General features: G+C 38.9%; 2 protein-coding genes across 3 annotated transcripts in view; both read left to right on the forward strand.

Annotated features, from left to right (window-relative positions):
• Positions 1-357: 357 nt before the first annotated feature.
• tmem230a (transmembrane protein 230a) lies at positions 358-11,563 on the forward strand. 2 transcript variants are annotated; one of them, XM_034096483.1, is made up of 4 exons: positions 358-486; positions 6,696-6,792; positions 7,156-7,278; positions 10,760-11,563. In XM_034096483.1, the coding sequence occupies exons 2-4, from the start codon at positions 6,712-6,714 to the stop codon at positions 10,898-10,900; spliced, it is 345 nt and encodes a 114-aa protein (XP_033952374.1). In that variant the 5' UTR covers positions 358-486; positions 6,696-6,711; the 3' UTR covers positions 10,901-11,563. The 2 variants fall into 2 exon arrangements, with proteins under 2 accessions (XP_033952374.1, XP_033952375.1); XM_034096484.1 differs by having other exon boundaries at positions 358-472.
• Positions 11,564-12,349: 786 nt separating this feature from the next.
• The window catches only part of igsf9a (immunoglobulin superfamily, member 9a), a 67,249-nt gene continuing 65,649 nt past the window's right edge, over positions 12,350-13,949 (forward strand). The window contains 1 exon segment of the mRNA XM_034095361.2: positions 12,350-12,597. The gene's annotated coding sequence lies outside the window, so the exon portion shown is untranslated.

The following is a 13,949-nucleotide window of genomic DNA, read 5'->3' on the forward strand; positions in this document are numbered from 1 at the left end:
CCATTAAACACTTAAGAGCTGAGGTTAAGGGTCTTGTAAGAAAATAAAATGTGTTCGCTGGAAAAGGCTAAATGCTGTTGATGTTCAGTCATTGCCAAAGGCCATTTTGAAAAAGCCATGGCTGCTCTTTATTCCAAACACTTGTGAAAGATAAGTAGGCAAAGTGTAAATGGGTAAAAGACTCAGGATTAGGAATTGGATCACTATTACTATGTTATTAGTATTATAATTTGTATAATTATTGTTTTTGTTATTATGACGATTTCTAGTATTATTAGTATTAGTAACGAATTGATAATGGAGCCTCTGATTTTCAACAGAACAAGTAAGAGGATGATGTGCGCATGCGCAGTGCTTGGGAAAAGGAAGTACATTTCCAATGGATGCATTTCCAAACAACGATGTGGCAGTGTAGACGAGCGTCCTGCTGTAGATAAACACACACACGGTGCTAATAATACATCGACTGACGGTAAGAGACGAATGGTGAGTTGTAAAAAAGTAATGGCGTATGTTACGAGTCATGTTGGCTAGCTTTTAATAGCGTAACTTCTAAGAAGCTAATGCTGCAGCTAATTAGGAACGAGTGTTTATGAGACGTAAACAACCGACGGAGGTTAACTATTCAGTTTACAGCAGAGAATAACTTTATGTGTATAGTGTCCTGGACACAAGCCTAAGCGACATCATGTTATTATTGCACATAAGCTACTTGTTTATTCTTGGCAGTAATTAGCCCCACGTGATTTAACTATAATAATAATGGGAGGAGGGTTGTGAATTCAAACTAATACACAACTATTTTGGTTTACTTTATTTTTCCTATTCAATTTAATATGACGACACAGTCAAACATGGTACAGTAGCAGGAAACTAAAAGAAGAAAGCATACTGTAGTACTTGGCCTACTACTTAACAGTGTTGGGCAAGTTACTTCCAAAATGTAATATATTACATATTACTTATTACTGTCTTTTGAAAGTAATACGTTACATTACAATATTACTGTCACTGAAATGTAATGAGTTACACTACTTTTTAGTTACTTTTTAGTTATTTTCACCAAACTAACCCCAAAAGAATGGCTATAGGTATTTTAAATGCTAAAATATAGTTTAGTGCAGCTCAATATCCAATGAAGGGCAATGTGGTATAACATAACAACTGTGTAGGCCCTTAAGGCTACTAACAACTTGTATTACACGGCTTAGTTGAATACTCAATTCTGATTGTAAATTCTTAACATGTGACACGTTGTTAATACAGTACAGACCACTGTCAAGGACTCTAATGAAGGTTGCTAAGGAGGATCAAGAAAGAGAAAGGAAAAGAGGTTAAAAGACGGAGCGCTGGACATCAGATAAATCACCAGAAGAAGGCAGACAGGAAGTAAACAATAACAGGACACGGAATGGGCTTTGTATTTTGTTTAGTATATGGCCGTGTACAGGCCCGGCTCCAGAACAAAATGACTCAGGTGCCTCTGAGGTTACAGGGGGTGCAGCAGTAGTAGGTTTACATGAGCAATAGTGGCCGGCAACAGCAATGAAAAATAGCATTGATGGTCCCAATGAACAGATTATGGCATTTGTTATGTTTTGAAACCAAGCAAGTGAGAACATTTCAAGTGAGTTAAAATATATATTTCATATAGTCCAAAGTGGACTGTGGCAAAGAAAAGCAGCAAAGCTTCAAAGCTGTACTGATAAAACAAATGAGAACATATTGTAAATCAAGGCAAATATTATTTGAACCAGCTCATGGTTTGAAATGGCAAACATTGAAAAGCAAAAGTATTATTAAAACCATGTACTAATCATCACTTTGGTCCCATCATATACTCTGGGAAGAGAATATTTACTGTGCTTGAAAACTGGTATCACATCATCATGTGAGGTTGACTTTGTGACCTGGAGAACATTTCAGCTGCAACATCAGCTCGTTGATAAGCTTGGGATATGAGATCTTTGTAGCCATTCGTGGTGAAGGCATCTGTGCTATTGTATGCATTATTTTTGACCCAACATTTCTACAGGCATGGCAGAATATGGCACTATTTTCACATGCATATTCCATTGTCTATTTGTATACCACGAGCTGCAAAATGACCGCCTAACCCCACTGTACAGGCGGGTACTTGTTTAGATATACCTGGGCAGGCTCTGTTTTGCCGTGGTATCCTGGCACCTGCGGGCCGCAGAGGGGCTGCGTAGTTTCGGGCGACGAAGACTGCTGCTCCGGGGGCGAGGGCGGCGAGTCAGGCGGGAGTAAGCTAGTGTCCACAACGGAGGGTAACGTGATGTCCCCATCTGACCTGTTGCTGCAGTCTGCAGTAGATGCAGTGCTGCTGGCGTTTAGTGATGGTTGCTTTAACCATTTTCGTATAAATGATTATCCACAGATGTGTGTCACTGCTGTGGAAGCACTTTGGAAATGATGCACGCACAGCGGAGCAGGTCACGCGCGCCAGACACAATTTGTTGTTAGTATTTTTCGCTCCGTTCTCTTTTTTTAATAGAGGGTGAATAACATTCAACTGCCCCGAAGATCCCGACGCGGAGCCTGAAGGGTAAACACACCAGGTTTACTAATCTACCCGCACAATTTGTCTGGTGTCGGAATGTCTCGCTATGTTAGTACATTCAACAAAACACCATTTCATTTCGGGTTAAGATGTGTTGTAACTGCGTTACTGAGCATTGTAACTGCGTTAGTGAGCGTTGTAACTGCGTTACTGAGCATTGTAACTGCGTTAGTGAGCGTTGTAACGGGTAATATATTGCCCAAATTTCATTAGTAATGCGTTACATTACTTCGTTACAGCAAAAATGTGTATATTACTGTAACTCCGTTTTTGTAACGCGTTACACCCAACACTGCTCCTTAAATATTTGCAGTTTTATTATAATAACAAAGGTCGTTAACAGAAAATAATGTGTTAAGCTAAACATCTTAAATACATAATAATAAAAGTTGCAATCATGTAGTGTAGCCAGGGTTTAAAATATAACATTACTGAGTCAGTAAATAGTTTCCCCAGTAAAACCCCATCCCCCTAACAAATGTTTGTTCCTCATTTAAAACAATGTTATTTTAAGGGCTGACCATCTGGTGAAGAAATGAAAAGTCCCTGCCTTATGTAATAACCACTTAAAGACGTTAGTCTAAACATATCAGTCAAAAACACACCATGTAATGTATATGTGTGCAATTTTAGGCTATAACTAAATCAAGAATACCAAAATATAGTATACATTACATTTATAAAAGCATTCACATTGTACACTTTGTACAGATATACCATAATGTATGTGTATATCCATACATAGTAGGGCTATAGTGCAAAGGGTGCTGGAATAAATACAGAATGATACATGCCACAGGTTGCTTTATACATAAGGAAGCTGGATATAACATTGTATACACATGTTCAAATGTATCTTTTACAGTGGTGCTATTTAAATGTTAAAACAGTATTTATTTAAACCATAAAATGTATAATGTACAGGTAAGTATAGTTAGTGTTACAGGGTGAACACAGCAGGCATTCTTCCTGTGAAGTATCCATCGTAGTGAAAAATCTGTTGTTTTGTCGAGTGAAAAAGTTGGAACAGGTTGTGTCCAGGATGTGATGGTGTGAGTGATGTTTCCGGCCCGATTTCAGGCTATGGATTGGAGGTGTATAAATCCAACAATAGTTTGAATGCAGCAGCCATGACTTCCTGTTTGGTGGCTGAATCAAACCCCCACAGTGATGGATGTGCAGAGAACAGAGTGAATAATTGCTTTGTAAAATTGGATCAGTCGCTCCTGAGGCAGATTCCTGAGGCTGCCACAGGAAGTACGCGCTCTGCTTGACCTTTTTTTCCTGATGGTGTCTATATTGGGATCCCACTTTAAATCCTAGGATCTTAGAAACCTGAAGGCTTTCACAGCAGACACGGTGATTGTCTGTATGGTGATGAGGGGCAGGTTGTTGTCACCGTGACCGCACCAGATGCAAAGCTAATGCAAAGATCTGGACTTTGAAAGAATGCTGATTTTCAGGCAAACAATCCTGTCGCAAATCTCCATCTGAAATCAATACGGAGGAATATTTTTTAGATTATTTTTGACTGATATTGCAATTGCGAGAGAATATCATTTTTTTAACATTATTCAAACTATCATTGAAATATATCAAAAATGATCATGGTGTAAAAGGTTCTTTACCAAACACAGCATTAGTTATTAAGTCTGTAGAATAGGCTCGGACTTCTCTATAGAACCGCAGTACGTACTTGTAATATTTGAACATATTCCCCATAACCAATTTCTACTCTAGGGCTGCAGGATTTGGAAAAACATGCGCGATTATTTTTGTCAAACTTGATTTTTGGAATATTATACAAACTATCACTGCATACAGTTTATCAAACATGATCATGGTCTGCATTCATGATCTTTACCAAACACAGATATTTGTATTTAGTCTGTAAGATAGACTAAGTACTTGTTATATTTTAAAATATATCTCCTTAACCAACTGTTTTGCTTTCTGCAATTTGGATATATTGCACTAGTCCATATTCTGATTTCAATAACATAATGATTAAGAAGGAGAAGAACAAGACCCTTTATTCATCCCCAAGGGGAAATTAAATTCAATGCAATAAACATGCATGCACTGCAGGACCTATACACATTAGGTCTGAATACATACACCGTACTTTTCGGACTACAAAGCGCACCTGCATATAAGCCGCTGCAGCTAAATTGTCCGTCTGTCTTGCTCTCGTTCTGTCTCTCGGTTCCACTTTTACTTTGGCGCGCTACCTGTCTCACTCTTTTCCGGCCTCCAGCTTTTCCTGCTGGAGCCCGCCGCTTAAAGGTGGCGGGCGCGGACCGGTCATAGAGCCCATAGAGTTAAAGGTGGTTAATTTTACCTGTAAAATCCATAGATTTAGGAGGTTCCCTAGTGGCCGTTAGCTGTACAAAAAAAAATGGGGAAACAAGTTTGCGGCTTATAGTCCGAAAAGTACGGTACTGTAGATACATATACAAACACATGCACTTTTCTGTTATCTGGAGAGGTGTCTTGGCAGTGCCCAGAAGGTGAACTTGCACCTCTCTAGCTCCCAGTCCTCATTCAGGTCAGGACTCTTTGGTTCCCAAGCCAATTAATTGTGCAGCCCGAGAATATTCTTACATATTTAAAGTTTCAGCTCTCATTCAAAATTATCTTTCCCAGAAAATCGAGCGACATCCAGAATTTGTCCTCGTATTGTAAAGACTTTCCTCCCTTTCTTGCTAAATCTGCAGTATCCCCTCTTCGCAGCAAATGTAACTTCACAACAACCTGCAGCTTTCTTCATCAGAGAGGCTCTGTGGTGAGTTGTTGTGACAGCTGCTGGCTACAACCACAGCAGGTTTCTGTAAGCTCCTCCAAACTCTTGTTCAAGCAGAAACAACAGTTTGTATTCATGGATTAAGTCTCCCTCTGGGGGGGCTCAAGTGTAAGTATTCACAGAGCCAAACACAAAAGCAAAGCCTTGAGGATATCAGATCATATCTAGTCAAACTCTTCTGCGTCCCTCTGGAGCAGATCAATGCGCAACTTTGTCCTGTTTCTTTCTCTGTTTCTGTGGGATGACACATCGGATGCAATTCTGATCATCTTGAAAAGTAATTTTTTTGGTACGTGTTTAATAAATACAAGAAATTGTGTTTCATTCAGTCCAAATTGGATTTAGTTGAAAAACACGAAACATCTCAAGTTTGCCAAATAAAAGCACTTAGACGGTGTGCTGCAAACAACTCATTTGACTAATTCATCCCCTAGCAGACGCACTAAGAGTCGCCTTTGCCCTTGCTCAAACAGTGAAAGCGCATGTTGGAAATGCTGAAAAGTTTTGTCAGACGCTGAATAAAAAGGTCAGTTTATTATTTAAATTCTCAGACTACTCCTAATTACGCCTAAAAAACATTTTCATATTTTCCCAAGGTGTGTTGTTTCTAAATAACTGATTTAAGCAATGTTGTGTGGCAGTATGCGCTGCTGTATGTCATCAACAAAGGAACATGTACCTACCATGATAGGTTTTGACTTGGCTATAGCCTTACCTACTTCAGATTTCAAATCAATAAGCAGAGCAATATGTTGTCGAAGAGTTCACTCAAGATCTCAAAGATTTCTGTGGACATATTAAGTTATTAGGAATTGGGATAAATGGTATACATATATAATTTATTGCACTTTTTTTAGTTTTTAAAATAAGTTCATAACCTGTAGTTTTTGCACACCTGAATGTAAGAAATGCCAAGATGTATTTAGAAAAGCACAGATGAGCTAACATGGTTCTGACCAACATGGAACTTACTATTAACACAAAAAACACTTCTTCAAATATTCCCTTTTTTCTAGTTAATTACATTTAAAAAAACTTCAAATTGCAACCATGTTTTCTTCTATAAAGTTTCCTAAGAGCAACTGACACTGAAAAAGGTACACAATCATGAGTTTGTTAGCCCTTGTTTTATCTTCTTCTCTTTGTTTATTGGCGGTTTGCAAACCATTTTTAAAGTTGCATACGGCACCACCTATTGTATTGGAGGGTAGATGCGTAAGTGAAAGCATTTTGGTGTAATACCGGACGAAATAAGACGTGATTGAAGTTCATTGACTTCATATCTGTTGTGTGTCTCTTTCCAAACAGTTCCTAATGAAGCAATATGTTGGGCGCTGGACAATCCAACAACAAGGTCAAGTATTCACGGCTGGCAGCTGATGACGACGGTTACATCGACTTACAGGTGAGAGGCTCCTTCCTTCCTCAAACATCGGCTCGCATGTTGTTCAGGAGCCTAGGAACTATTACCTTTTATTCCCACTGCCAATTCATTTGATCCCAAATAATGACTTCCTGGATATGTGCCTGCTTGATTATACTCGAGGAGATATGAGTTGCTGCTAGCAAAAGAACAAGGGTAATAAGTATTTTATGTCTGTTTATTTGCAAGGGATTAACACAGGCTAATTAGTTTTGTTGTTAACTGAAAAAAACAGAAAATACTCATTGCTAAATTGAACTATACACTCTTTTAAGCTCAATATTGAGGCAGCACTGCACTGTCTGCTAATATTTCCAATCATTATTTTTTGTTAACCTTTTACAGTTCAAGAAAAGCCCGCCAAAGGTCCCCTACAAGGCAATCGCACTGGCAATATTCCTGTTTATGATTGGCTCCTTATTGATAATCTTCGGGGCTCTTCTTCTGTCAGGAACCATAAAGGTGGAGGTGAGTCAGTCAATGTAATGACATCTGTGATCTAACCCTAACCTATTGACAAACCACAATATTGGGTCTAGGGTTGGACTGTACTTGAAATACTTCCCCAGTATATACATTTGAATACAGTGAATGTGTCTGTTGCCAAAGGGCTCATTGTGAAGCATGTCACATTCTCCCACAATGTTTGTGTTCCCTATAACTGACAGTAAATACCCCGTCAGGCTTGTTCTCCGGAAAATCCATTTTCAACAAAAATGTTTCCGTCTGAGCCGCCTGTCTGTTCTCTGAGTAATTCCCACTCACAAGATTTATCTCTTTTTAAATTGCTCCTTTATGCGAAAAAGAACATATTTTCTTTACCTTTCTGTTTAATATGTCCAGAATGTGTCTCCAAACATCTCTTAAAGCAGTTTGTTAAAGGAAGTCTTCAGGTCAACTTGAATGCTTTTTGACAAGAAAGGAATTGACATGTTGGGTGATGTATGCTTCACCGCTTTTCTTACTAAGAATTCAATGAGAACATTTCTTTCATTTCATTTCATTTCAAACCTTTAATTATACAGATAAATCCCATTGAGATCATTGATCTCTTTTTCAAGGGCGACCTGCTCAAGTAGTTCCACATGAAACATAAACAGAATTTTCTACCTTTTATGTTTGTACACTTAAAGGTGGGGTATGTCATTTATTTCAGAAACACTTTTTGGCTATATTCCATGGAATGCTCTCAACACCCCGATAGCAATGAATATCTTAAGTGCTTTGACAATAAATCCATAAAAAAATGTCATCTGTGGAAGCCATAGCGCTGTAAAAAGCACGACCAATCATCTGAGCCGGCCCGTCTAAAGTAACTGGATGGCCTGCCTGCCTGTCAGCCTTCCATCGGGGCACAAACGTATCTCGTGCCCTCATTGGTCATGTGCGCGTTCGTGTGTGTTGGAGGAGGGGCTCTGTAAGGAAGTGGCAGATTTTTTCCGGTTGTGTATTTTCAAATTCTAGCGCACTCGAGCTGGTTTCTCCAAAATGACCTACCCCACCTTTAATGTGAAGCTTTGTACAGCAGTACACCGGCTAAAAGCACAAATGGCAGAAAAAGGCGACAACATAGCCTGCCATCGCCAAAGGAAGCAATCCATCTCAAGCTCTCTGAGGTCATTGATTGTCTGTTTAACTTGTACATTCACCGGAGAGTTTTCATTGAAGGTTCAGGAATAACGCAGATTATATTATCTTTGGATCTAACTAGCTGCAGCCGTTAGTCAGCAGTTGGTTAGCTTTGGACTGAGCCAGGCTAAATGTTCCCCCATGTTTCCAGTCCTTCTGCTGAGCTAAGCTAAGGGGTTTAGCCTTTCAAAAGAAATGTTTCACTGCGCACCAAACAATGTTTTACCCTCCCACTTACTGCCAAGAGGGAGGCATAGACTGACAACTAATAGTCATAAAAAGAGATGACATAAAGAAAACTATCATATTTAATATTATACATACCTTTTATTCAAATCTCAAAGAGGGTTTATTTCAGGGATTGATTTATTTGTCTTAAATGGCTCACGTCTTTAAAATATGACAAGTGATTTCAAACAATCAACAAACCTCCAGTGTATCAATTCTGGGGACGGGTATCGTTTGTCACTACTAGTGCTCATTCTCCACGTAAGGTTTAAGTGCCAATACTTTATGACATTGCAAGATGTATGAAAAAGTACTTGTTTTTCTAGAATTGATCGTAGTAATCTAAACATAAGCAGCTTTAAGGAAAAAAAAGTAGCTTGAATTAAAATTTTCAAATCTTCACCATTTTGTTTTACATCACAAAATATCTGATTTTAACATAAGTAAACAAGCCAGTTAATCTGGCCAAGCATTACAAGACAGCTTTTGGTGCTTGACAGTTTCCCACACTTGGCGCAACCGCATACAAATATTTCAATCGGTAAAACAAAGTATTGAGGCGTGAGCCCAGTTTTTACACATCGAGCCAACGCAGCTTCGATAGTGGCAAACACATGCTGTAATTAAAACTCCTGTTGAGTTAATCTGATTTTTAAATAGCTTTAATTGAGACGTTATCATGGCATTTCTTTGCCCTGCAGCCAGTTTTCTGATGCTGCAGGGCGACGATTGTTTTCTGCGTGCTTGAATTACAACTAATGATTTTGATATGTTCGTTCTTTGAGTGCCAACTTTGGAAGATCCCCCACTGTGGTCCTGCTTCTTCAAATAAGGACTCCATTTGGGAGACAACTATTCAAATGATATATTTGATAATCAGCAGGAGGTTAATGTGAATGCTTTTTCCAGTCTGCATATTTGTATTTGCGGAGAATTTGATCTGACATGAAGGCGGCATCAAAGTATGTGAGCCGTCTATTTGCCAATTAGCCCACGCGAGTTGAAAAAGCATATTTAATACCAGAAATTACTCAATGTTCGAGCAATGGAGGAAGGACATATTGGATGTAGGCAGGTTCTATTTAAAGTAATGTGGTTTAATTGTTTTGACCTTTTTTCTGGAGCTTTTTCATCCACACAGTTATATATGTTTGTACGTGGAGTTTGCTCGATTCTCATTTAGATAGTTCAACTAAGCAGACTCCATCAGATGACGAAGACTATGAAATGTGGTTGAAAGCTCAGAAAAACAGCTGCATTAGCTTTGGAAATGGAGGGTCGCTGGTTCAAGACCCTGAACGTACCAAGTACTGAGTGTGTACTTTTACCTGGAGAGGAGCTAGTTTATCTCATGGGCACTTTAAAGGTGCCTTTGAGCAAGGCACTGGACCCCCACTGTTCCCCAGACTCTGTATACAACATGTAGCTGCCAACTGCCCCTACAAGAAAACGTTAAATGTCTAAATTGCACGTGTGTGTGGTGCTGTAAACATATATGAAGATTCAAAAGATGATTCATAATCCTCCATTTGCATTTTTGTCAAACTACAAAACACTTCTCCTGTTATTTTTTGGCAACACCACCTCAAATACATGCCTAATAGATACTGTACATGACAGAAAGAGAAATGATGCTCAAAGTGCTTAAGACCAAGTAAGTTGAGGCATGGCCCATGCAGCAGTGTATTGGCGTTACAGTTACTCAGTGCACAAGACTGCCATCTGGTGGGGAAATAAAACACTTCACTCGGCGATGATAAGGATGGCCTGTCTTTGCCTGGTGGTGGTTCAATGTGAAATGACTTGTGATTTACATGACACCAGATCTCAGACAGATGAAGTCATCACGTCTGTGCCTCCTGCACACCCTTTTCATCCAGAGCCTGTTTATATGGAGCTGGCAGGCAAACATGGAGCTAAGCATGTTAAAGCCTGATGAGTGCATTATAAATCTGATAAGCTTCTTCCAGCAGGAGGGTATTGATGTGTGAGTGAGTCAATATGAGTCTGATTCACACCTAAAATAGATTTTAAATCCAAAGAATGTCAATTTATCCTCAACTCAATATTTTCTCTTTTTTGATGTTTTCAGAACCCAGACCGCACCATTCCTGTCATCATCATAGGGGTGCTTGTTTTCCTTCCTGGATTTTACCATTTGAGAATCGCCTACTACGCCGCAAAGGGTTACAGGGGTTACTCGTATGACGACATCCCGGATTTTGGCGACTGACCCCGACACTCGCCATACTTTATAACCTAGACTGTTACCTGCTGTTTACTTTCTGAATGTATGTAGCTAATAATTTATCACTGGAGACACATGTTTAGTTGTTTTTTTATGATTCTGTGTTGTTTATGTAAAGCTCCGTGTTGTATTATCTTCCACACAAATGCTTGAATTACCTTAGAGGCTTTCTATATAACTTTATAAAGAAAGAGCCAAACACTTAAGGGGACCTATTGCGGTACAGCAACATGTCGCTGATGTATAAATAAGTGTTGAGATAAGAGAAAACACAGATGCCTTTTTTAAAGTTACTCCTGCTCGACCGTCCATGACCTGAATGACAGAGAAGCTTTGTTTTCTTTGCACAGTTGCACTGCTGTTTTTATAGTATATCATAAAACAAGTATTTATTTGCAATTGCAGTCTATACCATTTCAATGCAAAGCTCAAACGGGCTGATATTTCCCTTGACATATCATATTTGCAGTACTATCCAAAGATTGATTACTTTGTCGAGGTCACTATATGTGTAACTGAAATGTATTACTTTCTGTATGAAGTCTTGCTGTTTGTGTATATTCAATTGTCTTTGAATATCAAGGAAAGATGTATTTTTACATGCATTGACTGATTAAAAAAAATAAAATGAAGTAAAGGAGAAATCTATTTAGAAGTTTGTTACTGTGATTTTAAAAGCACGAAAGTTAATTATGTAGATTGTCCTTTGAGATTTGATTGTGATGGTAGATTATGGAGATAACATTTTGAAACGGTTACGTAACAAAGAAACCAAAGGCCTATTTGAAACACAGATTTCAACTAATTAAATACTGATACTGAAAGTCCTTCCTTCCTTGTAACATAAAAACATTTAAAAAACAAACGAAGAAAGGATTAGAAAGTAAGAAAAGCAAACAAATCAAGGCAAACTTTCTTATTTTCTAAATCTATCTAAAGTAACTAGATTGTGTTTCCATGACCAAACAGCCATTCACACACGAGTAAAGGTTTTCTTTTTTGAGAGCAACTGCAAAGAATAGCCTCTCATTGCCAAACACATCACTTTATGCAAGAGAACATATGTCAACATTGTGCAGTTTCTTATACTTATATTCTGAGTCATACAGCCAACAAGTGTTCCTAATTTCTTCGATTGGCCGTGCACCAACACGAGGTGAAGGACACCCTCTTGTGGTCACCAATAAACTGGTTTAAATACAAAAAAAGGGATTAAGGGCAAAATAAATCGCCTTATCATTCTCTGCTGCAAAAACAAACTCATATTAAATCTGCACTGGCTTGAATGTTAGAGGGCTTAAAGTGCAAACTTTCGTTTAATATGGGTTGAGTCCTTTAAACCCCGCACCAGCCAGAGTTGGCAGGGGTGGAGCTGGAGGGGAAGGGGAAGGGGGTGGGGTTGGACTTTCACAGGGAGGGAGCAGCAAAGTGGGTCGGTGCTTCACTGTCACCTGAACGTGAAATGAACACCTGTTGCCTAGCGGGTTTTAAAAGAAAACGCTCGTGTTTCAGGTCCTTTTCAACACCACAAAAGACCTGGTCCCGCTTTAATCAGAACTACGGTGATCCGGAGCTCCACACGGAACTATCCTGGGCACACGGTTAACTTAAAAGTGATTTAGGAAGGATGCGTTTTTAAATGGAAATTGCACAGCGGCTGCACACCGAAAACCGAGCTACAGGTAGGAACATCTAAATTAAACAACCCCCCCCACTGCAGTTCATGAGTCTGAAAGTGTTTCTGGCTTCCAGCTGTTTTGGAAGGATGTGAAATTAATGCTCTGAGTCCATACTGGGGAGTGCGACCTCTCAATCCTCCGAATAACGGCATGCATTTAAACGTGAGCAATGACGTTTTTTATAGGATCTTTTCATTATAATTAAATGTGAAATTGGCAGAAAGTGTGTGGAGCTTCAACTCAGCAGCAGGAGCAGATTAAGCCCCACATATTCATTCGTGAGTCAGTGTTAGTCATCGTAGGCCAAGGATTTTTATTTCCCTATAGAATGGATCATTTCATTGGGATAGAGGTGTGCGCCTTTTTTAGAACGACTTTTTGTACCCTGAAAAACTGGATGTCTGGAATTGTTGTACCAAGAAGCTTGAAAAATAATAATACTAGGTCTCTGCTCTCCCATTAATTAAAAATAATATTCAGGGTGCAACAAGTTCAACATTACAACCCACAGCTTCCAATCCTGCTATGTACAACAATGGTGCATTAAGTCTTCTAAGTCTTTCCTTCTATATTATATTCAGTAACAAGGAAGGAAATGGATATCATTTATTATTTCTCCATATTTCTTGCAACCTAACAATACGTAGAGCCACACATGAAATGTCATCTCCTAACTCTGTTCACTTTGAATTGAGGTCCCTCAATTTCACAGATTATGAGAGAAATATTCTCATAACTTCCCCTAGACATGGCTCAAACCAATTCTGGTTTGATTGCAACCGTCAAGTTGCCAGATGGGTGCAGTTACCCAACAATATAATTTTCCAAAAAGGTTACATCATCAGAGGGAGGCCAGGATAATTTAATGTTGTTATGAAGGGAAAGAACTTGATCGACACCACCCGCATTACGTGAATGCAGTAAACACTTCAAATATGATGCTTAAGCAGACTGATATTAGGTATTATTCATTTGGAGTTAGATGCGAAATAAACTTGAATGAACTCAATTGACTTTGAGTTGGAAAAACTTGACATCCTCCTCAAGACCCACCATTTTAAAAGCTCTGTATTTTTATGACAACAGATATGGTCTGACTCATAACTGTGAGTCATACTCTTGGTTAGGATGGCCTGCTCAAGGAACCCGTGGGCTCTGTAATTGTTGCACCTTTTAGATAAAAAGCTATTTGTGGTCTGCTCCCATACGATGTAGTATTCTTATCTGGCTGAATATCTCCAGGCAATATTCTTTTTTTGCGTTCTCGGGATTTTCTATCATTTCAGTCTCAATAGCATACAAAAATGGTTAAAAAGGGCGCAGAATATGTTGCAGAACAACTTAAAACTCAATTA

The sequence above is a fragment of the Pseudochaenichthys georgianus genome, chromosome 12 (assembly GCF_902827115.2).
Source record: "Pseudochaenichthys georgianus chromosome 12, fPseGeo1.2, whole genome shotgun sequence".
Lineage (NCBI taxonomy): Eukaryota > Metazoa > Chordata > Actinopteri > Perciformes > Channichthyidae > Pseudochaenichthys > Pseudochaenichthys georgianus.